The sequence below is a fragment of the Capsicum annuum genome, chromosome 11 (assembly GCF_002878395.1).
Source record: "Capsicum annuum cultivar UCD-10X-F1 chromosome 11, UCD10Xv1.1, whole genome shotgun sequence".
In the NCBI taxonomy this organism is placed as follows: Eukaryota; Viridiplantae; Streptophyta; class Magnoliopsida; order Solanales; family Solanaceae; genus Capsicum; species Capsicum annuum.
This window is the reverse complement of record NC_061121.1, coordinates 69737979-69765560: the sequence shown is the minus strand read 5'-3', so window position 1 is coordinate 69765560 and position 27582 is coordinate 69737979. Positions and strand designations below refer to the sequence as shown.

General features: G+C 35.2%; 1 protein-coding gene and 1 non-coding gene across 3 annotated transcripts; one reads left to right on the top strand and one right to left on the bottom strand.

The window, feature by feature from the left end:
- The first annotated feature begins 364 nt into the window (after positions 1-364).
- LOC107853276 (DNA polymerase alpha subunit B) lies at positions 365-25213 on the top strand. 2 transcript variants are annotated; one of them, XM_047398793.1, is made up of 17 exons: positions 365-533; positions 751-826; positions 3122-3247; positions 3708-4068; positions 4146-4241; positions 4484-4563; positions 5391-5466; positions 5550-5726; positions 23015-23119; positions 23216-23311; positions 23401-23493; positions 23576-23614; positions 23714-23755; positions 24080-24207; positions 24302-24428; positions 24591-24755; positions 24846-25213. In XM_047398793.1, the coding sequence occupies exons 1-16, from the start codon at positions 458-460 to the stop codon at positions 24744-24746; spliced, it is 1854 nt and encodes a 617-aa protein (XP_047254749.1). In that variant the 5' UTR covers positions 365-457; the 3' UTR covers positions 24747-24755; positions 24846-25213. The 2 variants fall into 2 exon arrangements, with proteins under 2 accessions (XP_047254749.1, XP_047254748.1); XM_047398792.1 differs by having other exon boundaries at positions 24591-25091.
- On the bottom strand, positions 25207-27092 carry LOC107852592. Its single transcript, XR_007046665.1, has one exon. It is a non-coding gene; the product is annotated as a TLC domain-containing protein At5g14285 (transcript).
- Positions 27093-27582: the final 490 nt, after the last annotated feature.

Here is a 27582-nt window from a genome sequence, read left to right as displayed (position 1 = left end):
TTATAAATAAATGTTTATTGATAAGTACTTTGTGATTTTTGATTATTATGACTCATATGCAATTAATGAACTAAACATTGTGTCACAAGAAATTAGTTAGTCATTTTAATTCTATATAAATTCTCTTGTAAAATTTAATTATATGAGACTATTTTAATTGTGAATAAACTATGAGATCTGACAAGCTTGTCATTATTAATAATAAGCTCTGATGATTATCTTTTTTTTTTTACGAGTTATATATGGATACAAAATTTATTCTAGCATTAGTTCTTACTTTTTAATAATTTTTTTTTTTTTTTTATATAGTTTTATTGCTCGATGGAAAAAAAGACATACCAATGAGTCTCTCTATAAATAAATTAACCAAGTGTAGAAGTGGAGGGAAGGTTTTCCCGCTATTTTCCTCTCAGCTTAAGTTTGTTCTCTTCTTGCTAACCCTAGGCTAGCGACCGCCATGGAAGAGGAAATCAAAGCTGAATTCCTTAAAAATGGGTTCAATCTCGATGATGAAGCAGAAATTCTCAACAAATGTAAGTATAAAGTTCATTCTTTTTCCCTTTCTTGCAGTAGGGCTGAGGGTGTTCACCCGACCCCCTTGGCAAATTCACTTTGAGGTTGCAATTTCAAATTCCATTCACTATATTTTTATTTGTTGAACCCCATTAGTGCAAATTTTGGATCCGCCGATGAATTCATGTGATGAATCAAGGTTAAGTTACCTGATTCGTATTTGTGTGTTATATTTAGGTCTTACTTTCTGTATTCAATTCAACCTAAGCCCTTCCGATCTCGTTTCTAGCTGGGATGTATTCTCTCTCAACAGGTCAGCACTTGTAACTTTACTCAAACAAAATTCCTACTTTTCTTATTTTGTGCAAATTTCAGTTTTCTGTAAGTGAACTAGGAAACTAGACGAAAATGAAAATTCAGTACTTATATTCTTTATGATGAAACTACTGTACAGATCCAGAATGTCTTGTTAGTGGGGGTTTCGATTTATTTGTATTGATGAACAAATACAAATTCTAATGGACATTTACATTTTATCTGGCTGTAACTGAAGCTCGAGCAGAGGTGAACTCAGGATTTGAAGATAGTGCACCATTATCTTTAACAGTCATATCGATTATCAAGTACACAATTTTTTTTTGGTCAACGTCAACCACACAATTTGACATATGAATCTTTTAAACTTAAAAATTATTAAAAAAAAAAGGGCAAAGTGTAAACTTCAAAATGATCAAATGATATTAATTTAGTACTAATATAACAAAAGTAGATCATTCTTTCATACTAGATATCGATGCGTTTTCATATTCTGAAAACGGTCAATGATTACATCGTTGCTTATATTTACAAATATATCTTCTTAATATAACAAACTAAACAATCACTTAAAAATGCATCACCAATGCTACTACGCAATTCATTCTTGATATGCTTCATGGATGAAAAAGCTCTCTCTACAGTTGCAATAGCGACTGGTAAAATCAACGTTAACTTCACAAGTAAGGCGATGAGAATTGTCTTTAAAACGAGAACTTGGTTGAAGAGAATAATATCTATCCATTTCAATTCACAAGAATCAATAACAAATTTCTATAAAATAAAAAATTCATCAAGAATATAAGTAAAAATAATTATTTATTTATTTTTAATCAAATCCTATGAACTTAAATAGAAGCAAGAAAAAGAAATAAATAAATTTTACACACTAACTTTCAAGCAACAAGTAGATATTAAAAGCAATTAACATTACCCAAACTTGAATAAAAAATAAAAAAAATGAAAGAAATGTGTACCTATTAGCATCAAATGGAAAATTGCTCCTTTCTCTTTGTTTGGGTACTATTAATTTGTAAATTATAGTGTCCAACAGTTCAGGGAGTTTGGAATTGGGGGGATTTGGGAAAATCCGGGTTGGAAATTGGAATTTGGGGGGGGGGGGGAATATGGGGCTTGGGATTGGGGAAAGTCCTTTTTTAGTACATAGTAAATACTATATTAATTAAGGATGGGTGGGGTCAGATGAGGTGGCTACCTAGCTGGTGGTACTATTAATTTGTAAATTGTAGTGTCCAACAGTTCAGGGAGTTTGGAATTGGGGGGATTTGGGGAAATTCAGGTTGGAAATTTGAATTTGGGGTGGAAATATGGGGCTTGGGATTGGGGAAAGGCCCTTTTTAGTACATAGTAAATACTATATTAATTAAGGATGGGTGGGGTCAAATGAGGTGGCTGCCTAGCTGGTGGCATTTAAATGTATATAAAGAGTAAAATGAAAAAATCGAGAGACTCCATCAGGAATCGAACACGCGACGTCGGACCAGAAGAACGTAGGCGTTTGAGTTCCAAACCAGTGCACCCACACAAGTTTTATTATTGAGGGTGCACAATTAAATATATTAACACTTTAGTAGGATATATATACATATATATATAATTTTTTTAAAAAGTTATCGGGTGCACGTGCACCCTCGAGGCACCACGTGGGTCCGCCTCTGAGCTTGAGTAGATTAAAAAGATTTAACTTAAATGAGTTCACATGCCCTTTTCGTTGTGATAGAGAGAAGTGAGCTGAGTCATTTAAGCTTAATATCTGGCCATTTTACTAGTGAAACGAAGATTATTCTTGAGTTGTGAGAAAAATGAAGATTTAAGTGGATGAAAAAAAAGTATGAAACAACGAGCCACTTTTTTCGGCTTCCAGTTTTTTAGCTTCTCAAGCTAGTTTGAGAACATAGTAAAATTCCATACTTGTGTTCATTGCAGAAAAGATGTTGAAACATATTTGATTAGATCAGATTCTGCTAAAATTTAAAAGACTTAGTATTTTCTTGTCATTTAGTAAGTCACTGGGTTTGAGTATATATGACTACAGATGTGATCATTGTCCAAAAATAAAAACTTTTTTGTTAGTTGGTCGGCGAAATGTTGAAGAAAATAAAACAAAGTGGAAAAAACACTTATACAGTGGAGCAACGAATGGATAGGCAAATAACTTGAATCACCGGATTTTTCACCTTTGGATACAAACTGAGGTGGCATTAAATTTTACTTCTCTGAATTTTAATTGATATATAAACCCGAAGTTCTACTTGATGGCCATTTCTTTCAGGGGGCTGGAATTGACGGTGCAGGGTTCACATATGGGTGCATTTCTACAACAATTACAGAATGAGCGGAGAGAGGAGATTGTTAAAAAGGAACCTGGTTTACATTTCTACTCCAGTGATATCTCCATGTGAGTCTGCTCCAGTGTTTTTGAGTTTATGATTTTAGTATCCTTGAACCTCCTCTCTTTTCGTGTCTTAATGGGTTAACTTATAGGCTGACTTGACTTTCTGTCCAATGAGCAGTTAGCCTTTTAAGGACCAAGGGCCAAATATATCTCATTGTGTGGTTCAGTTAAATCGTTTCATATTTTGTATCTCTTTTGCCTCTGATTCTGGAAATCTCTATCAGAGAAAGACTTCCGCTCATGTTTAACCTTTTACCTGTATATCTGCATATTATCCACTTCCCTTTGACCTCTATCTTTCCTCATGTTAATTTTTGCGAAGTGGGAAACAAAAGAAAATTTTCTCTACTTTATTAACAAAGGCGAACTTAGTTAAGTGGCCTCAAATGTGGAATTCAGTTTTTGCTCCAGGCTACTGAAATATGTGACCTTTCAATGCTTAATGCTGAAAATATAAATGCAGGTTGTTGAATGATGAATACAAGAACACAAATGAAATCACTGTTGGTACTCCAACAGATAACCGAAAGACATCACAGACAGAAACAGTTGTTTCAGCTCGAAAAACTAATGGGAGCATTTCCACCTCCAGAAAGCATTTAGAAACAATTACACCCTTTGGACAAAGAAAGAACAAGTTTGTGGTGCAGTTTTCTCTCAACGAGACGGCCAATGTCGAGAGTGTGAAAATAGAACATGATGAGGAGAACCCCAATGACGACATTATAAAGAGAGTCCAACCAATCAAAAGATGTTCTTTGCAAATCATTAGCTCTCAACCTGAGCCTGGGTGCAGGTTCATGTATGACAGGATGGAAAATAAGGTATTTCTTATCATGTTACAGCTGTAGAATACCCAGTTTTTTCGGTTACCAAGTCCTTACTATTTTTTTGTTATCAGTTTAATTTTCTTGAAAGCCGAGTAAAAGGTTATGCATCAGCACTTGTAGCCTCTGGATTGCGCGAGGAACCAACTGATCCTACTGTTGCTTCACAGGTAACATCTTTGCTTCTGAAGTATGAAATTCCCGCTCCAAATATTTGCACTGGTGTTCCAATGTTTTGGTACTATAATGCAATGGCAAGTATTAACAGTTCGGCACTTGAAGTGCATTTTACTATGTGTTAGTGCTTTTCCAATTATTATCTTCTTTTCCATTTTGTTTAAGGGACATATTTTATGCACCAAAAGAAAAAAATGCAACATATTTTAACTCTTCTATGGATCCTGTTGTTCAGAGATCTTTATTTGCTGTTGGTATGATTTGTTGTGAGGAAGAAGGGCGTTTGAAGGAAAAGCCAATCTTACTGCAAAGCAGGTAAATATAATTAGCCTTTCGCTTTCCCTGTGAAATCAACTCTTTATTTTCGACAGAGTTGGTGTCAATGTTTTTCCGCAGTTTACAGATGGTCCAACCTGGTTGAATTTATCACTAGTTCACTTCTTAAGCATTTCAACATTTAGAGGAATCCACACCCTTATATTTCTCTCGATCAAGTCAATCAACTATTGTTGAAGTATGATAGTTACATCATATTCATAGAAGCTTAATAAGTGTATTACCATTGATATCTTGACTAGAGGTGACTAACCCATGAAAACATAACCTGCCCAAGTCTGGGTTGGTTATTGACTCGCCCATTAGCTCATCACATTTCAACCAAACCCACTTCAGCTCATAAAAAATTAGGCTGATGTATGGGCCAAATTGACCCATGAGAAATCTTGTCAAAAAGACTTTTTTAAACATTTGATGTCACATATAGCCATAATAAAGAGAAAAAAGTTTTATTAGGTACGAAAAAATTATAAAAGAACAAATAAAACAATTAAAACTTAATAATAATAATTGAGCAGATTGGGTTATGACCTGCATTTTAGCCCATCTCAGCCAAAGTAACTTTTGGGCGAGTTGATAACCCGCTCATTTATTAACTCAACTTATTTTGACCCACCCAAATTCAGCCCAACCTGCCATTTTTCACCTATAATCTTGACTAGTAATGATATTGAACCATTTTCTTGACCTGCTTGATAGATATCAGAAGAACCTAGAGAATTTTCTGTCGATTTATGTAAATTTGTCTCTCCATGGATATGCTGCTTGCTATGGTTGACGATATCTAGTTGCTGACTTGTTGACAGTGTTGAGCATTCCGGAGGTCAACGTGTGCGCCTTGACTTGCAAAACTTGGACCACTTTTCTGTTTTCCCTGGCCAGGTATTGTGAACAGAGTGCATGCATTATTTTATTAGTACTTAAAAATGTTGAAAAAAGAATAAACCTCAAATATTCATACTCAGGTGGTTGGTGTTGAAGGGCATAACCCAAGTGGTCATTGTCTCATTGCATCAAAAATTGTTGACCGCATTCCCTTGTCAGTTTCTTCCACGGAAAATCTCCCACCTGCTAAGAAACAAGCAGTAGATCAATATCTTCAGTCAACCAATGCCGTGGTTGCTATGCCAGAGCTATCATTGGTGGGTAAGCTTGTAGTTCATATAAGTCACAATAAAATTAAAAATAAGAGCTAGATACGTGTATTTGTTAGTAATGATTGAAATCTGTTTATGCAATTATAGCAAATGATTGTTATACTAAGAAGTAACCTTGGATTTGGGTGTTCATCTCCTATGCCTAGCGAGAAATTTAAGGATGCTGACACCTCATTTCACTTACTTTTTAGCCTGCCTTTTGGAAACAAACTATATCGGAGTGCACTTTAGAGATATTTGTGGCCTTATTAATGGTGGTAACCCCTGCGGGCTTCTTAAACCTCCGCATTGAAGAACTCTGATAGCCTTTTACAAGAATTGATTTAAAAGTGGAATAATTGGCATATTTCTTATGTATGTCATGATTATACCTTCCATAAGGAGACCTTCTGGTTTACAGATTTTGCTGCTCTCAATATCCATTTAGTTTTCTTTGGGCGTGTTTGTTTTTGCTCCCTTCTTTTCTTGAGCTTATTAGAAGCTCTGACTACAATGCAGATGAAGAAAATGCTGCATACTTTGGTTTTACCTTTTGGGTTTGCAACAAATCTCTTTTCTGCAGCAGATGATTATAACATCCATTCTCTAAATGTATTCTTCCTTTTTTGGTGTTTTCTCCACATTTTATTGAAAGTACCGGTGGAGTGGGGGGGGGGGGGGCAATTTTGAGCCTTTTAAAATTTAGCTAGTAGACTAATGACGAGACTGTCTGCAAATAATTGTTAGTCCTTCAAGTAAACATTCAACATGCAGGATACAATATGAGAGCATAAAATAAATGACACAAGAATTTTTATAGTGGTTCGGAACCAATGTGGTATCCTACTCTACTTTCCTTGGGTTGCAAGGAGGTTCTCTCTTGAAGCTCTTTGTAACTTGAGTTGAGTACAACCTTAGTGGTTTTCCACATTCACCACCAACGTTTTCAAGGTTGGTTTTCACTCGCTCACCAACAACGAACAAGGGTTGGTTTTCACTCGCTTACCAGCAACAACTCTTTGGTTTTCATTTGCTCACCAAAGAAATGATAATGACACAACCTCCCAATACAATACCTCACCAAACAATTTTTTTTTCTCTGTCTCTCTTTTGACTACATAGTAAATTGATAATAAATTATAATGCTTATGAAGAGGAGAACAACGAAACTTGAGAGTGGTTGAGATGAAAGTAATGTGGCTGCGTGCTTTGTTTTCTGTCTTCAATGTCTTTATATAGTCTTTATCATCTGCTGCTTCTTTGCTCTAAAACGAAAACCAGAGGGATTTCTTTCAATTAAGGATTTGATTTGATTTCTTGATTGAGGGCTCATATCGTTGGCGCATCCATATTAGATATGTCCGTGCATTATGATATGTTGTTTCCTTTGTCGCAGTAGGAGTCATATACATACATGTCCATTCATTCATATGATCCTTTTCCTTATTTGGTTATCGTGACATCTTGTGGTGGTGCAAATCTTCTCCTCTGATTGCTCTCCGATATTTGCTCCTTTTATAAGTATCTTCTGATTCCATAATTTGGTATCCTTCAATCTCATCTGTGCTTTGATTCGATTCTTTTCGGGTGTACTCATGATCTTCGCAGATTGCATCTCATGTTGAAATCTTTTGGATTTGATCATCTTCCAACCTTGGTCTTTGTAGTGCAAATCCGATAGCTTTCTTTCATAGATATCTCTATAGAATATTTTCTTTCCAAAGAAACAAATATTCCTCCCAATAATTTCTTTGTACTCTTTTTTTTTTGGCTTGTGCAGATATGAGCTTTTATTTTGGCAACCCAAGAGAATTTCAAGATTTTTTTTCATTTCACTTTTGATTTGAATGTAACATATCCATTTTCTTGATTTTGAATTTTGATTATTTTGAATTTGGACTCTTTTGTGAACTTGAATTTCAGACCTGTCTTGATGCTCTCTAACTATTGGACCTTTCGTGAATAGCAAATTGATCTTGATTTTTTCCTTATGTAGAATATCTTCTTTCATAGGATTGTAGCAGATAGTCTTCACAATATCTTTTTTATTCACTGAGATCTTCACTAATTTGTTCTTCATTAAATAAATCTTGATTTGGATAAATCTTTTTCTTCCATAATATCTTTTTTTCCATGTTCGTTTAGATTTCATCAAATCTTTCTTCATCAAATAAATCTATATAAAAAATTAATTTACCACAAGTAAATGTTCTTTTATTAAATTGTATTGGTTTGTTATTGTTGATTTGTGAATATTTAAGCTTTGATTTTGTAGGATCGTAATTGATCTGATAAAATCATATCTAATTTGTTGTAGATAGTTTAGGTAATTAGATAAAAAAGATCACATCTTGATTGTCATATCTGCTAGAATCAAGCGATTTGATTATGTTATTTTTGCTTTCCTGTACTATAAATTTGTAGCTCTTCAATGAATAAAATGTACACTTTTGGTGCCAATCTTACATGGTATTTGAGCAACTTTATTGTTGTGTTGCTGATGACTAAAACAACATTTATTGGGCTACGTCATCCAGCGGCATTAACAGAAGCCGAGAATTTTGTTAACAAAGTCCCGACCGAGACAGCAATGAGCCAAGGCGGGGATTCTTTTATCTTACTTCTCACAAGCTGAATGGAAAGAGTTATTTGGAATGGGTGCAATCTGTCCGTTTGGCAATTGATGGTCGAGGAAAACTTGGGCACTTGACTGGAGAAATGAGAAAGCCTAAATCACGAGACCCGAAAATGAACGCTTGGAGCTCAAAAAACTCGATAGTAATTGCTTGGCTACTAAACTCCATGGAACCTACCATAGGTGAAGCATATTTATTTCTTCCCATTGCTAGGGATGTTTGGGAGGCGGTTAGAGAAGCTTATTCGATGTAGAAAATGCCTCTCAGATTTTTGAATTAAAAATTAAACTGTGGAAAGCGAGGTAGGGAGAGAGAAGTGTTACTTTTTTTTATAATGAGATGGTTTTCCTGTGGCAAGAATTAGATCAGTGCTATAATGATGAATGAGAATGTTCGAAGAAGAGCGTAAATGTAATGAAAAAGGAAGAAAGTGAGAGGTATATCTATTTTTAGCAGGGTTGAACCAAGATTTTGACGAATTTCGTTCTCGACTTCTTGAAAAAAATCCGCTGCCCACTTTGAGGGAAACATTTTTTGAAATTAGGCGTGAAGAAACAAGGAGGAATATTATGCTAAAAAAAGATTTCAATCTCGAATCAAAAAATATAGTCATCTGCTTTAGTTGTTGCGAAAAATGAGAATGATAAGAAAAAGAAGTCGTGGAACAAAAATACTGGCACACTCGTGAGACTTGCTGGAAGATCCATGGAAAATCGCCCATCTGGAACAGAAAAAGGGCAGAAAATCATGACAATCAAGCCTTTTAGTGTTCCAGCGAAGAACCGGGGCTGAAATCTTCTTCAGAAATGCCACCATTCACCAAGGAACAACTAGAGCTACTGCACTAACTTCTCCAATCTCAACTCCAATCCAGTAAACCTAGTCCTTCTACTCACAGTTGTTCTTTTACCCAAACAAGTAGTGTGCCATGTGCTTTTTTAAGTACAGATTCTATTAGTATAAGCTCTTTGATCATAGATTCAGGGGCTAGTGATCACATGACATGGAGCTCCCATTTTTTCTCGACTTAATACTCCTTTAGCAGGAAATAAAAAAGTCAAAGTTGCTGATGGTTCCTTCTCAACAATTGCTAGGAAAGGGACAATCAAACTAACCCCTTTTCTGACCCTTTTTAATATCCTTCATGTTCCAAAATTGTCTCATAATCTTTTGTCCATCAACAAGTTAACTCAAAACCTTAATTGTCGTGCTATCTTTGACGATATTTCGTGTGTATTTCAGGACAAGGTCTCGGGGAGGATGATTGACAATGCTAGAGAGTCTGAAGGTCTCTATTTTCTTAAAGATGGCGACAATTCAGTAATCAACTTGTTTGAACTCTGTTCTAGTTGATAATAAAGTCATGTTATGGCATTATCGCCTTGGTCATCCTAGTTTTCATTATTTGAAACTCTTGTTACCACAGTTGTTTATGAATAAAACTACATCCTTTTTTCAATGTGAATTTTGTGATATGGCTAAACACAAACGTTCATCTTTTTCATCCCAAAGTTACCATGCCACAAAACCCTTTTAGGTTAATCCATAGGGATGTTTAGGGACCTTCTGGGATAGCAACTGTAAATGGAAAAAGGTGGTTTGTATGTTTCATAGATGTTCACATTAGACTAACTTGGGTGGGTTTATTGAAAGACAAGGGGGAGGTAAAGCATATATTTGAGGCTTTTTATGTTATGGTTGAGACATTTATTTCATGAGAAGATTTAAATATTTAGGAGTGATAATGAGAGAGTTTTTTAATGACCACTGAAGCAATTTTTTCACTTCAAGAGAATAGTGCACCAAAGTTCATGTCTCAATACACCCCAACAAAATGAAGTAGCGGAGAGAAAAAATAGGCACCTTATGGAAGTAACTAGAGCCTTAATGTTCACAAGTGGAGTCCCTAAATTTCTTTGGGAAGAAGCTCTTCTGACATCCCTCCATCTTATGAATAGGATACCATCCTGTGTTCTAAGTTTTAAAATCCCTTTCAATATGTTCAAGACATACTTCCCTACTTCCAGATTGACAACTGATCTATCTTTGAGAGTTTTTGGGTGTAGTGTATTTGTTCATGTTCATGATCATAATAGGACTAAACTTGATCCATGTGCTAAAAAATGTGTTTTTGTTAGCTATGCCCCTAGTCAAAAGGGTTACAAGTGTTATGACCCAATTACTAGAAAGGTTATTGTCACAATGGATGTCATTTTTTTTGAATCACAATTGTTTTTTGAAGCTTATCTTTGGGGGGAGAAACAGAGTGAAGATTCGAGGGATGATAAAGATCTTCTTGACCTCACGTGTGAGGAACAAAAAGATCCAGGTTTTATGATAGATATAGGAAAGTCTTTTTAGTAAAAACAACCTAGATAAGGTAAGACATCCCAACTTAAATAATGAAAATAAGGATCCTGAGGCAATAGAGCATTTTCATGATACAATTAATGACAAGAACAGGTAACAAACAAAGGAATTACAGGTTTACATGAGAAGAAATCAAAATCAAGAAAAAGAGATCAAGGACTCTTATCAGAACCAAATGTCCGCCCCGCAAGATCTTACTAATACACAAGGTAATTCTCCAAAACCTAACTCTGATTTACCCCTTGTTAGTTTAGACCTTGATCTTCCAATTGCCAAACGTAAAGGGCTAAGAAAAGTTACCAACTATCTCGTGTCAAATTTTGTGTCATATAGAAACTTATCCCTTTCCTATATAGCTTTTCTTTCTCAATTATCTGGAATGGAGATACCGAGAAATGTGTAGGATGCTTTGAACCTTCCCGAGTGGAAGGAGGCAATTCTTGAGGAGATGAACGCTATGGAGAGAAATGAAACCTGGAAAATGGTGGAACTACCTCGTGGAAAGAAAACAATGGGTGTTCACCATCAAATTTAAATCAGATGGGTCCCTAGAGAGGTATAAGATGCGTTTGGTAGCAAAAGGATTCAGTCAGACTTACGGGATTGACTTTCTTGAGACATTTGCTCCAGCTGCCAAATTGAATTCAATAAGGGTTCTGACCATTGCGACCAACCTTGATTGGCCCCTCCAACAACTAGACGTGAAGAATTCATTCTTGAATGGAAAACTCAAAAAGTCTATATGGACCCTCCTCTTGGTTTTGAAGTAAGGTATGGAACTAGAGTGTGCAAGCTAAAGAAATCTCTCTACGGGCTCAAACAATCTCCAAGAGTTTGGTTTGAGAGGTTTACTCAGTCTGTGAAAAAACAAGGGTACACTCAAGGGCAAGCAGATCATACCATGTTCATTCGACATTCTCTTGAAGGAATGACAACTATTCTGATAGTGTATGTTGATGATATTGTACTTACAAGAGATGACTTGTCCGAAATGGAAAATTTAAAGAAACAGTTGGCCTCGGAGTTTGAGATTAAAGATCCGGGGCAGTTGAAATATTTTCACAAACATGTTTTTAGAAAATTATTTTTCAAACAAAGAGAAATCAACTTTTCTTATTGTTCTCTTGGGAGGGTTCAAATCATAAGAATTGACCCCATGAGTTCAAAGAAATTTCAAAAAATGTTTGAAAAAGAATTATCCATCTAGAAAATAATTTTGACATGTAAAACAATTTAAAAGCTTTATAAAATGCTCATGAAAGGTAATATCTGACTGAAAGTCTCAATGCATGTAAACAAATCTTCTTGTAGTGAAACTTTGGGCTATAACTTTTCCCTTAGTTTTGACAACCTTAGCATTTTCATCAGGTGCATCTGAATATTGATAATTGCAGCTCATTGACAATGAGATCCATTGTGATATGTTGTTCATTTATATTTAACAATTCTTGCGTTGCAGAGTTCTTTCTTTTGTACTCAGTATTTATTCTCAGTACTGCTGAAGGTTTGGATACTACAAAAGTATATTTTTATTCATTAGAGTTGTATAATATTTATAGGTGAACAAAAAGATCAAATAATCTAATCAATCCCTAATCCCTAATTCTTAGGAGATACATGAATTAGTCTATTTCCTAGAATAACAATATATGATGTCTATATTTACAGCAACAGATTGTAATCAGATTTGCCATCTCATCAGTTAAGCAGATTATGCCTATCTGCCAACTCATTCGACACTCCTCCTCAAGTTGGCATGTAAATATCGAACATGCCTAACTTGCTCACAAAGAACTCAAAAGTAGTTCTAAAAAGGCCTTTCGTGAAAATATCTGCAACTTGTTCAATTGTTGGAACAAAAGGGACGCGCACACTTCCATTTTCAATCTTCTCTTTAATGAAGAGCCTGTCCACTTCAACATGTTTTGTTCTGTCATGTTGAACTGGATTATGAGCAATGCTTATGGCAGCCTTATTGTCACAATACAACTTCATTGACAAACTCATAGGTCTTCTTAGTTCTTCCAAAAGTCTCTTGAGCCATAACATTTCACAAATTTCATGTGCCATGGATCGATACTCAGCCTCAGCACTACTCCGAGCCACTATGTTTTGCTTCTTACTTCTCCATGTCACTAAATTTCCCCAAACAAATGTACAGTATCCAGTTGTAGATCTTTTATCAATAAATGAACCAACCCAGTTCGTATCGGTATAAGCCTCAACACTTCTTTGCTTATTCTTTTTGAAGAACAACCCTTTTCCCAGGAGTACTCTTTAGATACCTTAAGATTCGATACACAACTTCTTGGTGTTCTTCTCGTGGAGAATGCATGAACTGACTAACTAGGCTCACAACAAAGGAAATATCTGGTCTAGTATGTGACAAGTAAATCAACTTGCCTACCAGTCTCTGATATTGGCCCCTATCAATCAGTTTTCCTTCCTTTGCAAACTTTAGATTCGGGTCGATTGGAGTTTCAACTGGTCTACAACCACTCATTCTTGTTTCTTTTAACAGGTCAAGAACATTCTTCCATTGTGACACTATAATTCCTTTCTTCAATCGTGCAACCTCCATGCCGAGAAAATATTTTAGCGCGCCTAAGTCTTTTATCTCAAATTCTGAGGCAAGACGCTCCTTTAGTTTTCCTATTTCAACCACATCATCTCCTGTGAGGATGATATGTCGACATACTGTTGACATAAAATTCAACGTGTTAAATTCATACAAAATTTGAGTTTAATTCATGATCATTTGGGTTGATTAACAAATTTGGGCCTTACAAATTAATTAGTCCATTTTGTTAAATTCAAGCCCAAGGTCCTTTACACTTTGGAGCCTGAACCCATGCCACGTGTCAGGGTGACTTGGCATCCCGTCAAAGTAAAGACCAACAAGGTGACACCACATATTCAAATGATGTGGAAATCTCATTCAAATTCAAGAGCTAGTCAAAAGTTGCCAAGTGTCAAAGTGACATATTTCGGCCAATCACAAGCAACCAAGCCTACCCCTCACAACTATAAATAGGGGGTAACATAACATTCTAAAGGACATTCTGAAAAAAGGACATGTGTGGAGGAACACCAATCAAGGCCTAAACTTCATTTTCGCATCAAAAGGATGGGCTACTATTGGTCGACAATGGTGGTCATTTGTCTAGAGCATGCCAAAAGGTGTCAAGCATGTCAATTCCATGCTAATTATATTCATAAGTCTCCAGAGCCTCTTTATCCAACTTTGGCCTCATGGCCTTTTGATTCCTGGGGACTTGATGTCGTTGGACCTCTTCCAAAGTCGTCAAAAGGGCAAATGTACATCTTAGCCGTTACCAACTATTTCTCAAAATGGGCTGAAGCTGTGCCATTAAAAGAAGTGAAAAAGGAAAATGTTTTTGATTTTATCAAGTCAAACATAATTTTCAGGTATGGCATACCAAGATGCATAGTTACGGATAATGGAACGCCCTTCAACAATAAACTCATAAAGACTTTGTGTGAGAAGTTCAATTTTAAGTAGCATAAGTCTTCAATGTAAAATACACATGCAAATGGTCTTGCCGAAGCTTTTAACAAGGCACTTGGTAACCTAATGAAGAAAGTTGTTGCAAAAAATAAAAGGGATTGGCATGAGAAGATTGGTGAAGCTTTATGGGCATATCATACAACCTTCAGAACTGCAACGCAAGCAACTCCGTATTCATTGGTGTATAGCGTAGAGGCGGTCCTTCCATTAGAAATACAAATTCCATATTTGAAAGATGGTAATAAGATTGGAAGAAAAAATCCCTGGGAATTTCAAGTTTCCAAGTAGCTAAAAGAAAATTACCATGTTTGAAAGATTTCTTTGAAAAAAGATTGATTCTTCTTGAGCACTAAAGGAAAGTTAATATTTGCTTGGTTCAAAAGTTCAATTCAAGAATCTTTACAATTCAAGAATCTTTACTAACGTGCAAGGGGCAGTAAATGAAGGATTTACTCAATATGGTCCTATTTCAAATCCATATGGAGGGGCCTCAATATTGTCTAGTGCAATGACTTGAACAAATATTAAGGGTCATTTATTTCACGCTTAACCAAGAGAAGAGCTTTCTCTATGAGAAAATATGTGGCGGGAATTTTAGACCACTCTCAAGTGGCGGTCTATCTAGAAGGCACCGACAAGAAACAAGTACCTTTGAAGTAACAAAAAAATATAAAAAACACATTCATATGTATTTCAAGTCTTGTCGCCAAGTTTCGGCAAGCCTACACGTCGACAAGCCCGAAGTAAGGGGCATTTGTAGACATAAAATTCAACGGGTTAAATTCATACAAAATTTGAGTTTAATTCATGATCATTTGGGTTGATTAACAAATTTGGGCCCTACAAATTAATTAGTCCATTTTGTTAAATTTAAGCCCAAGGTCCATTACACTTTGGAGCCCGAACCCATACCATGTGTCAGGGTGACTTGGCATCCCTGTCAAATTAAAGACCAACAAGGTGCTGCCACATGTCCAAATGATATGGAAATCTCATTCAAATTCAAGAGCCAGTCAAAAGTCGTCAAGTGTCAAAGTGACATATTTCGGCCAATCACAAGCAACCAGGCCTACCTCCTACAACTATAAATAGGGGGTAACATAACATTCTAAAGGACATTTAGAAAAGAGGACTTTGAGAAGCATTGACAATGTTGGCATTGACTATCAAGTTCTTGCAAGGAGCAATCAACGGAGTTCTTCCCGAAGATTATTCCAAAGCGACAAAACACTTTCCGACATCCCCGACGATTGAAATACGTCTCTAGGAGTTCAAATCATCTAACGATTCGAGAAACACACTACTGAAGACCCTCGAATTATTTCTAAGTTTAGGAGAGGAGAATCAAGAGTCACAGAATTGTACTCAGAAGATTCATTTTAATAAAATTACTTTGTTGTTTATTTTGTTTTTGCTTGCAGTTAAGTTTCAACACAACGAAAATTTGTTGCGAACTCATACACTATAAGAATTGCAATTTTTCCTTCCAGTGAATGTTGAGTAAACATTGTATAATCTATTTGTCCTTGCACATACCTTTGCTTCTTCACAAATTGAGTAAATCTATCGAACCAAGCCCTTGGAGATTGTTTTAGACTGTAAAGAGATCTTTTAAGTCTACATGTTTTTGACTTGTATTTCTCTTTAAAACCCGGTGGGGGCTCCATATAGACTTCTTCCTCTGGTTGTCCATTTAAGAAAGCATTCTTTACATCCAACTGTTAAAGCGACCAGTCAAGGTTTACTGTAATTGTCAACAAAACTCTAATTGAGTTTAGATTAGCTACTGGAGCAAATGTCTCAAGATAGTCGATGCCATATGTTTGTGTGAATACCTTAACTACAGTCGGGCATTATACCTCTCCAAGGATCCATCTGATTTGAATTTGGTGAACACCCATTTGTAGCCCACTGGTTTCTTTCCCTTGGGTAGATCAACCAATTCCCATGTCTCATTTTTTCAAGAGCTCGTAATCCTCTAAAATAGCTTGCTTTCACTCGGGAACTCGTAGAGCATCTTGCACAGTTTTTGGAATCTCCATACTAGAAAGCTGTGAAGTAAAGGCTAAATAACTAGGAGACAACTTTTTATAGGACACAAACATAGAAGTGCGATATTTAGGAGCATTTCTAACACCTTTACATTTGCAATAGGTAGGTCCAGATCAGAGAAGGAATTGGAAATTGAATCAGTTGGAAGGTTACCTTGAATTCCAATAAGGTCTTGCGGGATTAACTTTTAGTAGTGTTGAGAATGTTTAGTCTTTTTGTCTTGAGTTTGGTTCCTTCTCGAGTATACCTGTATTTTTTTTGTTTGTTCTCCGATTTCACTTTTATTTTTGTCATTTGAAGTCTCTATAAGTTCAATATCATAGTTTTTATCTTTTAAGTCATTTAGGTTCCTATCATCTCTCAGATCGCCCTATTCATCATTTGGATCACACTTATTCATATCTTCTTCTAGATCCCCCACATCAGTATTTATTGTAATATCTAGCTCCTCATTAGTCTGATGTCCATTTTCCTCAATATCCCCCCAAAACGAATCTTCTAGGTGATACTCCCTCTGAAGATGAGTAGTGAAATAGAGTTGAGACTCAAAGAAAGTTGGATCCATTGTGACAATTATCCTTCTAGCATGTGGATTATAACACTTATATCCCTTTGACTTGGAGCATATCCTACAAAAATACACTTCTTAGCCCGCGGTTCAAGTTTACTGCGATTATGAACATGAACAAATGTTGTACACCCAAAAACTTTTAGTGTCAAATCTGCAACTAACCTAGAGTTAGGAAAACTCTTTCTGAAAACGTTAAAGGTGTTTTAAATTTGAGAGGACGGGATGACATTCTATTAATTAGGTAAGTAACGGTCAAGAGAGCCTCTCCCCAAAGGTACTTTGGAACTTTACTAGTAAACATTAAAGCCCTCGTTACCTATAAAAGGTGCCTATTCTTTCTTTTTTGCGATGTCATTTTGTTGAGGTGTATCAGCACAAGAGCTTTGGTGTACTACCTTTGTCTTTCTAAAAAAAATCCTAATTGTTCATTAAAGAATTCACGACTATTGTCACTTCGAAAAATCTTGATTGTTTCATTAAACTGCGTTTCCACCATCACATAGAAAGTCTCAAACATATTTTTAACCTCAGATTTGTCCTTCAATAAAAAATCCCAACTCAATATAGTATGTTCGTCAATAAAATTTACAAACCATCGTTTTTCAGACATGTTGAAATTCTAGACGGTAGCCAAACATCACTATGAATCATCATAAAAGGCTTTGAAGCCTAATACTTTTGAGAAGGAAAAAAAGATCGGTGATGCTTAGCCATTTCACAGAATTCACATTGGAATAAGGATGGCCTTTTATTTCTAAATAACTGAGGTAACAAACGTCTTAAATAATAAAAACTTGGATGTCTAAGCCTATAGTGTCAAAGCATGACTTTATTCAAAATAGAAGTAGAGTTCAAACAAATAGGATTCGGTTGTAGAGAGTTGTTCCCGTTGTCAAGAAAATAAAGACCTCCAGATTTTCTAGCATTGCCAATCGTCTTAAATAGCACGACAATTAAGAGAACAGGTTAATTTGCTGACAGAAAGTAGATTACAAGAGAGTTTTGGAACATGAAGAGTATTATGAAGCATGAGGGAAGGTGATAGTTTAACAGTTCTTTTTCCAGCAATTGTAGAGAAGGAACCATCAACTAATTTGACTTTATTATTCCCTGCACAAGGAGTATAAGTAGAGAAAAAAATGAGAACTTCTAGTCATGTGATCAGTAGCTCCTAGATTTATGATCCAAAAATCTATTTGGTTGGAGTTGGTGCTAAGAAAAACGGATGGTACAATACCTGTTTCAACAAAGGAACAAGGAGTAGAAGGATTTGGTGCATTTGGATGAAATTGTGAGTTTGTGCAGAATTTCCAATTGTTCCTTTGTAAATGGAGATGATTTGGAAAATGTTGCTGCCCCTTATCAAAATAAGTTGCTTGGAGGGCCTGATCATGTAGATATTGATCATGTAGATATTGAGTGCCACGTTATCAGCTCCCTTCTTCCAGTTTGGTGGTTTCCATGAATTTTCTAACATGTTTCACGGGTGTGCCAGTGTTTCTTGCAATGATCGCACCATGGCTTTTTCTTTTTGTCATCTTCATTTTTCACTGTTACAAGAGCTGACTATTGCAGGTTTTAGTTCAATGCTTAAATCAGGTTTTAACATAACCTTTCTCCTAGTTTTCTCTTTTCTAACTTCAGAAAAGGTTTCACGAAGTAAGGATAGAGGATTTATTCCTAGTATTCGTGACCTGACCTCATCAAACTCTCGATTTAATCCGACTAAAAAAAGGTAAACTCTCTCATTTTCTTTCCTTTTATTTGCTTTGACACTATCCACATAACACTCACATTCATAATTGTAACACTGGTCTAACTCTTGCCACAAAGACACCATTTCGTTATATAAGCAAGGACTTCTTTCTCACCCTGCTTAGCTTGCTATAGTTTAATTTTTAACTCAAAAATGTGAGAGGCATTTTCTACATCAGAATATGTCTCCCGAACGACTTCCCATACATCCCTAGCAGTGGGTAAAAAAAGATGAGGCTTGCCTATGATCGACTCCATGGAATTTATTAACCAGGCAATCATGAGTGAATTCTTTAATCTCCAGGTGTTCATCTTTGGGTTTCTAGCTTTTTCGTCTCTCTGGTCAAATGTCCCAACTTTCCACGGCCATCGATTGCAAGCTTTATGGATTGTACCCACTCCAGATAGTTCTTCCTGTTTAATCGATGAGAAGTTGACTGGAAGGACATGTGAGAAGCATTGCCTCCTTGAGTCATCATATTTTTTGTCGGAATTTCTAGAGAAAACATTTTGTTTTCTTTTGGTGTTTCAGAAAGGTGTTCTCCGCGAAAGGTTGTTTTAACCATATGATGTTAGGGAAAAAAGTCCCGCTCTGATACCATGAAGGTTTGGATACTACAAAAGTATATCTTTATTCATTAGAGTTATACATTAGTTATAGGTGAACAAGAAGATCAAATAATCTAATCAATCCCTAATTCCTAGGAGATACATGAGTCAAGGGATTTTCTCTAGTCTATTTTCCTAGAATAACAATATATGATGTCCATATTTATAGCAGCAGATTGCAATTATATCTGTCAATTTATTGTGGAGCAGATTGTAATCAAATCTGCCAGCTCATCAGTGGAGCAGATTATGCCTTAATCTGCCAGCGTATTCGACAACTTATTTCTGATTTCGCGTATGTATCCGTATCAATTTTGTGCTTGTTTTTCCAAGGGCTTTCTTTATCTTTATGCTCATATCACTTCAGAAAAAGTATTAGTCTAAACGAAACAAATGTAAAGGTCTTTGTAACGAAATGTCTGAAAATAATAATAATTATAAGTAATAAAGGATTATAAAATGTCATATAACTTATCAAAACTATCTTTACCATTATGATGGACATTTACAATCAAAAGAATGAAAAAAAAATTTAATGGATACTTTCTTCCTTTTTTTTTTTGGGTTTAATTTGGGATTTTATTAATCAACAAAATGTCTTAAACATGATGGACCAACCCATCCAAATAATCCAACTACTAAGTCTGCAAAAAAGAAAAAATGGACCGGCCCAATTAATCGACCTGATCCGAAAAGAAAACACACAATTCAGTAGAGTTTCCAAATCAGTGCTTAGAGCTAAGCTCCCCTCTTCTCCGCCTCCTTCATCATGTTCAACTTTGTCAACCTTCAATTCCTTCTTTTTTAGTTCTGGGTGCTTATTACCGTGCCATGGTTGCACTGAGATAAGGATTATTCCAGCTTGCATGAGTAAGTATAGTCCATTCTTGCTCTGGTTGTTGCTTAATCTTGTACTAAGAACCTGCTTTGAATCTTCCTTTGTTAATGTCCCAGTTGAGATCTCTAGTATGCTGACAATGCTTTTTGGTGCTAACACTTTGGGTCTAGTCCACTGAAGCTTGCTTTCTTCTTCAAGTAAGTCATTTCCATCTTTGAGCTTGCTGACTGCCCTGTATCTTGCTTTTGACAACCTGTTTCTTCTCCAAATGTAGCTATAGCTATAGCTGGGATGGAGAGTTCTTTAGATAAATCAAAAACTGTAACTCACGGAACTTTTGAATAATTATCAATGGTAAAAATACGTACCTTTTGCCTTAAAGATTATCAATATGTTTATATGACGAGATTAAGCAGGCCTTGAGTAGTACAGTGCTTGAATAAAACGTTATTATGCTTACCAAGATAGACATATATGGCACATGATTCGTTCAAGACAAAACTTACACATAAATCAAATATATGATATCAATCAAAATAACATACTTTCTTGTTCTAAAACTTATGACATGATATAGTTACTTAAAATTGCTTCAACATAGTAGCATAACGCATTAGTCGACTCAAAGCTATATACAGTTGACTAGTACCAAATTAAACTTAGTAGACTAATTAAGATTAACACTACAGTTAGATACACATTACCTATAGCAGTGAGAAGAACTTGAATAAGCTTTTCTGACACCAATCATTTTAGTTTTATCATCTCATTTTTCTATAATATATATGAACTTCCAGCATTTTTATTCTTGTGTTCCTTGATCAGTCACTATACAAATTCAATCATTTTCTTTATGGCCAGATTCGAGGAGTTCCTGCAAAACAAATTAGTTTGTTTTTGGTACCCAAGCCTACTTGGGTCCTTTAGGGTTATATTCAATGTTATTAGTATTACGTTTGGGTCTCCATACCTAACCATATATATTTTCATAGCGAAATCTACATTTATAAAATTTATTATCATTTTTACCACAACAATAACAATTTAGAGAAAAAGGCTCTTTAATGACTGACTGATGAGTGAACTTGCCAAAAGTAAGTTTGTCACTTTCAGGTTTCCTTTTAGTTGACTTGATAGAATAAATCGGTTGATCAATCCTAACATTTGTGACTAACTTAGATGTCAACCTACTAAAGGCAAGCTAGTCATTAATAGGTTTCGTACCAGTTGGTTTAAATTGTTGGGTCGACTGGTTTGACCTAAAAGAGTTATGACTGGTGGATTTGCGCATGCCATCACTTTGCAATTGCAATTTTTGAACATTTTTTTGAAGAAAATCCCCTTTTTGGACATTTAAAATTTAGCTAGTCGACTACTGTCAGGACCTAGTCGACTGATGACGAGATTGCCTGCAGATAATTGTTAGTCCTTCAAATAAACATTCAAGATGCAGGATATAATATGAGAGTATAAAATAAATGACACTAGAATTTTTATACTGGTTTGGAGCCAATGTGGCATCCTACTCTAGTTTCCTTGGGTTGCAAGGAGGTTCTCTCTTTAAGCTCTTTGTAACTTGAGTTGAGTACAACCCTAATGGTTTTCCATGTTCACCACCAACGTTTTTAAGGTTGGTTTTCACTCGCTCACCAATGACTTTTTGGTTTTCACTCGCACACCAAAGAAACGATGATGTTACAACCTCCCAATACAATACCTCACCAAACAATATATATTTCTCTCTTCTCTCCTTTGACTACACAATAAATTGATAATGAATTACAATGCTTATGAAGAATAGAACAAAGAAACTTGAGAATGGTTGAGACGAAAGTGTGATTGCGTTCTTTGTCTTCTGTCTTCAATGTCTTTATATGATTGCTTCTTTGCTCTAAAAGGAAAACCCAAGGGATTTCTTTCAATTAAAGATTTGATTGGGTTCCTTGATTGAGGGCTTATATCGTTAGCGCGTCTATATCAGATATGTCCGTGCATTACATATGTTGTTTCCTTTGTCGTATACATACATGTCCATACCAGATATGTCCATGTAATTCATATGATCCTTTTCCTTTTTTGGTTATCCTGACATCTTATGGTGGTGCTAATCTTCTCGTCTGATTGCTCTCCGAAATTTGCTCTTTTTATAAGTATTTTCTGATTCCATATTTTGGGATCCTTCAATCTCGTTAATGCTTTGATTTGATTCTTTCCATATGTACTCATGATCTTCACAAATTGCATTTCATCTTGAGATCTTTTGGATTTGATCATCTTCCAACTTTGGTCTTTGTAGTGCAAATCCGATAGCTTTCTTTCATAGTATCTCTATAGAATATTTTCTTTCCAAACAAACAAATATTTTTTTCAATAATTTCTCTGCACTCTTTTTTTTTGGTTGTACAAATATGAGCTTTTATTTTGGCAACCCAAGAGAATTTCAAGATCTTCATTTCACCTTTAATTTGAATGTAAATACATCCATATTCTTGATTTTGAATTTTGATCACTTTGAATTTGGACTCTTATGCAAACTTGAATTTCGTGCAAACTTGAATTTCAGACATATCTTGATGCTCTCAAACTATTGGACCTTCCTTGAGTAACAAATTGATCTTGACTTTTTTCTTATGTAGAATATTTCCTTCCATAGGATTGTAGCAGATATTCTTCATAATATCTTCTTTTCCATATTTGCTGAGATCTTCACTAAGTTCTTCATTAAATAAATCTTGATTTGGACAAATCTTTTTCTTCCATAATATCTTCTTTTTCATGTTTGTTTAGATCTTCACCAAATCTTTCTTTATCAAATAAATCTGTATCAAAAATAAATTTACCACAAGTAAATGTTCTTTTATTAAATTGTATTGGTTTGTTATCATCAAAATTAGCAAGTGAAACTTTGGACCTAACATTTGCGTCCTTGCTCAGATTATAGCTGCGGGTCCTTTTACAACAGTTGATAACTTATTTTTTGAACCTCTTGCTGAGCTTCTATCGTACGCGCGGCGCAAGCAGCCTCAGTTGATCATACTGGTAAGGAGTTTACAGCTCTCATGCCAAACTTGTACATAACTCTTTTTAATAACTGATATTGAAGTTTCATTTTACCTTTGTAAATTCTCTCGACAGCTAGGACCATTTGTAGATTCAGATCATCCTGAGATCAAGAAAGGATCTGTAAATAGGCCATTTGATGAAATCCTTCAGGATGAAATTCTTGCAAGGGTATCTGTATATAGAAAACTTCTTTCCCTTTTCGAATTAATTTCTAGCTTATATGTTTATTTAGTTTCCTTCCATTGGTTGGTTTTCAGTTGAGAGATTATGTAGAATATATGGGTTCTGCTGCTCGTTTTATTCTTGTTCCATCTGTACGAGATGCTAGCCATGACTTCGTTTACCCTCAGGTGAAAATCTCCACCAGCTTAGTCATGTTGTTTGGTGTTATATCAAAGGTACATTATTAAAACAACTTTTTGCTGCTTACAGCCAGCCTTCGACATTCAGTCACCTGATCTTGAACATCAGGTATGCAGTGTACTGCCACATGTCAAATGGTTTCATAGAGAAGAAAAATTATTTTGGTGATCATGTACCATTACTAACAAGGATTTTGTGTATCACCAGATAAATAGCATTACGAATCCTGGAATATTCTGTGCAAACGAGGTAGAAGCTGATGCTTCCAATAACTGCATTCCCTTGTGTTTCTCAACTCTTACATGCTTTTCTTCTCACATTCAAGATGCAAGCTCGATTTATACTCTCACTGATATTAAGCTGAAGAATCTTGGAATAGTTCTGTCAATGCTGTCCTCCAATAGCTAGACTGTAAAAATTGAATCGAGGATGACATGAAAATTAAAGTTGGACTACACATCAATACTAATTATCTAACTTAGTAAGCAGTTGTGAGATTACTTTTACCTCTTGCCCCAAGTGGAAATGGATTTCTACATGCTATTCCAGTTCTTGATGTTGTATTATATTCAGGTGAAAGTGGCTTGTTGTACGGTTGATGTTCTTAAACAGCTCAGTGCAGAGGAGATTTCACGAAATCCACAAGGGGGATCCAAGCAACGGATGACAACTCTTGCGAACCACATTTTACACCAGCGCAGGCATGTTTCATGGGATATCATTTGTGATTCCTCTTGTTTGCAAAAAGCACAACTAACCTAGTATTTGTTTGGTCTTTTCTGCAAACTGCAACAGCTTTTATCCTCTATATCCACCAGCTGAAGGTGTACCTATTGATTTCTCTCTTGCTCCAGAAGCTCTTCAGATGTCAACTGCCCCAGATATACTTATTTTACCCTCAGACTTGGCTCACTTTGTTAGGGTAAGATGAGCTGCTGATTCCAAACCGACCTTTGTTTCTATTATTTCAACTATATTGAACTAAGGCACTTATGTCAAATAGTCATGCATGCGCTTGAACGTGAAGATACACCATCAATCTCTTAAATCTCTTTCTTAATTTCTCAATTTCATCTTCCCGCAGGTGATCTCCCTTGGGGAAAGAAATGAAGGAGAAGAAGTGAAGTGCATATGTGTGAATCCTGGACGACTTTCACGGGGAGAAGGAGGAGGTTTCTTTGTGGAGCTTAACTACCATGGAAGCTGTGATTTATCAAGTGCTTCAGTTATTCGGATATAATGTTGAGACGTAAGTTTTCCTGCAGTTCATGTTTTTAGCAGTTGCAGAGATTGTGGAAACCCTAGAACTAAATCACGATGACTATGAAAAACGTGGCAGACTGCACTTGTTGAAGGCTTGTCATGGATACCCATTAAAGAAGCAGGTGACTTGTCATGCTGTAACTGCATCTGTTCCCTCGGTGATTTCAAACTCCCTCTTGTGTGCTATGTTAATATTAAGTCATCGTTCTGTCTAGCTGGTTATAGCATAACTTAGGATACCTAACAAATTCAGCTGCACTCTGAGGTGAATGTGTGAATGTGTACTATGTAACAAGTTTATTTATCTCAGTTTACCCGAGAAGTTCTGCTGTCTTTGTCCATAGGAAGTAGAAACATGCAATATAAAAATACTGTACTGTCTGTTAGTTCTTGGAAGATCCTGTTCTACAAGATGAAATACAATTTTGCAAGGGTTGTCAACCATGAGATGCTGGAGAGGATGGTTCACTTTTAAGTCGAGTGTTTCGTTAGTGTTCTAAGACTTGAGTTTGCCAGGGAAGTTATTTTCAGTTTTTAGGGAGTGTTTGTTAGTACTTCCATGCAAGGCATAATACATAAATATGCCCTTTAATTTGGCATCAAATTTGAACAGTCCACTTATATGTATCTAAATAAGAAATTAAATGGCGACAGAAAAAAAAAATCATTTGTGCGAACAACATAATTTACACAAGTGTACAAGTGTACAAAATGTAAGTTTAGCCCCCATTATAGCTAGCTGCAGACTAGTTCAACATTCAAATTCTTTAAGCCAATCATCCAATGTGTGTATCAATTACATTTCTTCAAGTGCTTCCTCTGTCTTTGGCTAAACAATTCTACCCAACGATTCATAACCCACAATATACTAACCAAGATTGCACTTACAATCACAACCATTCAAGAAGTCCACATAGGCCTAGAAATCACACCATCTGCTTTTCCACTTGCAAAGCCAACCCCATCTTGTAAACAAACAAGGGTCCAAGAATTCCCCTAACCAAACTATACAACATATAAAATGCTGGAGATAATTTTTCATACAACTTAGCAGCCATAGGCGTATCTGACTTTTCTGTACCTGGCAAGAGTCCAATGTGTTCTGGAAAGGACTTGTGATCTCTGCTGGAACAAGGCCAATAAGGGTGGCTGCACCATGATGAACGACAAACCGATAAGTTAAGAAGGCATAAAGGGTAGCCAAATGATGAGCAATGAATAGAACATCAGTTGGATAAAACACAAAGTAATGCAAAAGGTCAGCTAAGAAGTAAGCAATGCTGTATTCAAGTATCATTTCTTGGAATGATGCATTTTTGGTGGAAAAAACAAGATTTTGGAATGAGGTTTGTGTATGGATAAAATAACTGCATGGGTACCATGTAATAAAGACACTAATGAGCAATGAATAGAACATAAAATTGGATAAAAGACAAAGTAATACAAAAGGTCAGCTAAGAAGTAAGCAATGCTGTATTCAAGTATCATTTCTTGGAATGATGCATTTTTGGTGGAAAAAACAAGATTTTGGAATGAGGTTTGTGAATTCTGTAACATCGAGTATATGGATAAAATAACTGCAGGGGTACCATGTACTAAAGACATGATACAACTTGAAGCATCAGACCTCACTTTTTCTTTCCAATCTTTGAAGATGATAAAATATCCAAAGAAATATATCACAGAGAATAAAAGACTGAATCCAACAAGGTTTGGTTCCAAGATTTTCAAAGTTTCCATTAGGGTATCAAGAAAAGATTGATTTTTTTGCAGATAAAGAATAGGGTAGGAAAGAATTTTCTATCAAGATGTGTGTCAAATGAAAAGCTGCAAAAACCTGCTTTTTATTACTGTAACTAGTTTTTGTTTTCCTTTTTGGGGAATGGGTTTTGCGATTAAAAGTGAAAAATAAGTTGTTTATTAAGTGAGGTCTTTTAAATTTTAAAAATTAGAAAAAAAAAGAATTATTTTTTATGTTTTATTTTAATATTTTTGACTATAAAATTTGTATTAACAACTACATAAGTTATCTCAATAATTATCAAAGTTGTTCGGTAAATGTGTAAAGTTATTCAATAATCGTGTGAAGTTATTGAATAACTTTGATAGTTATAGGGACAACTAATGTAATTGTCGAACAATTGTCTTTAATTGTTTGAGTGGTTTTAATTTTTTAACTTAATAATATTATGAAATTCGCTTATCACTTTTAATTAATTGAAAACTTGAGAAACATTCTCAACTCATTTTTCCCGGAGAGAATCTAGCAAGAAATCGATGTTTATCTGTACTAGATATCGAAGGCTATAGTCTCAATTTATGTGACACAAATAAAATTTAGATAAGTAATTACATTTTAAATATTTTTTTTTAGATATTTTAAGTTGTTATTTATTATAATTTATAATAGTTTTTTGACATTGTAATTTACTATTTTAAGTTGTTAGTCATTGTAATTTATAATACTCTCATTGTCTAAACTTTTGTGGCACTAGTAGTCAATTATATTTTAAAAATAATTTAAGTTTTTAATTATCGTGATTTATAAAATTTTTTCTCCTATTTCAATTTATGTGATACTGATATAATTTCGACAGTCAATCAAATATCACGATTAAAGTCGCGAAACAGACATGTCATAAATGTCTATTTTATTTTTTATTAAATATTATTAATTTTTTAATACGTAAATAACATATAATAATTGATTAGGGATAATTTCTTAGAAGTGATATAGCAAAATTACTATAAAAAATAGTTGTGAAAAAAATTAAGTGGACTTCATATAAGACGTCAAGTTAATTTAAAACATT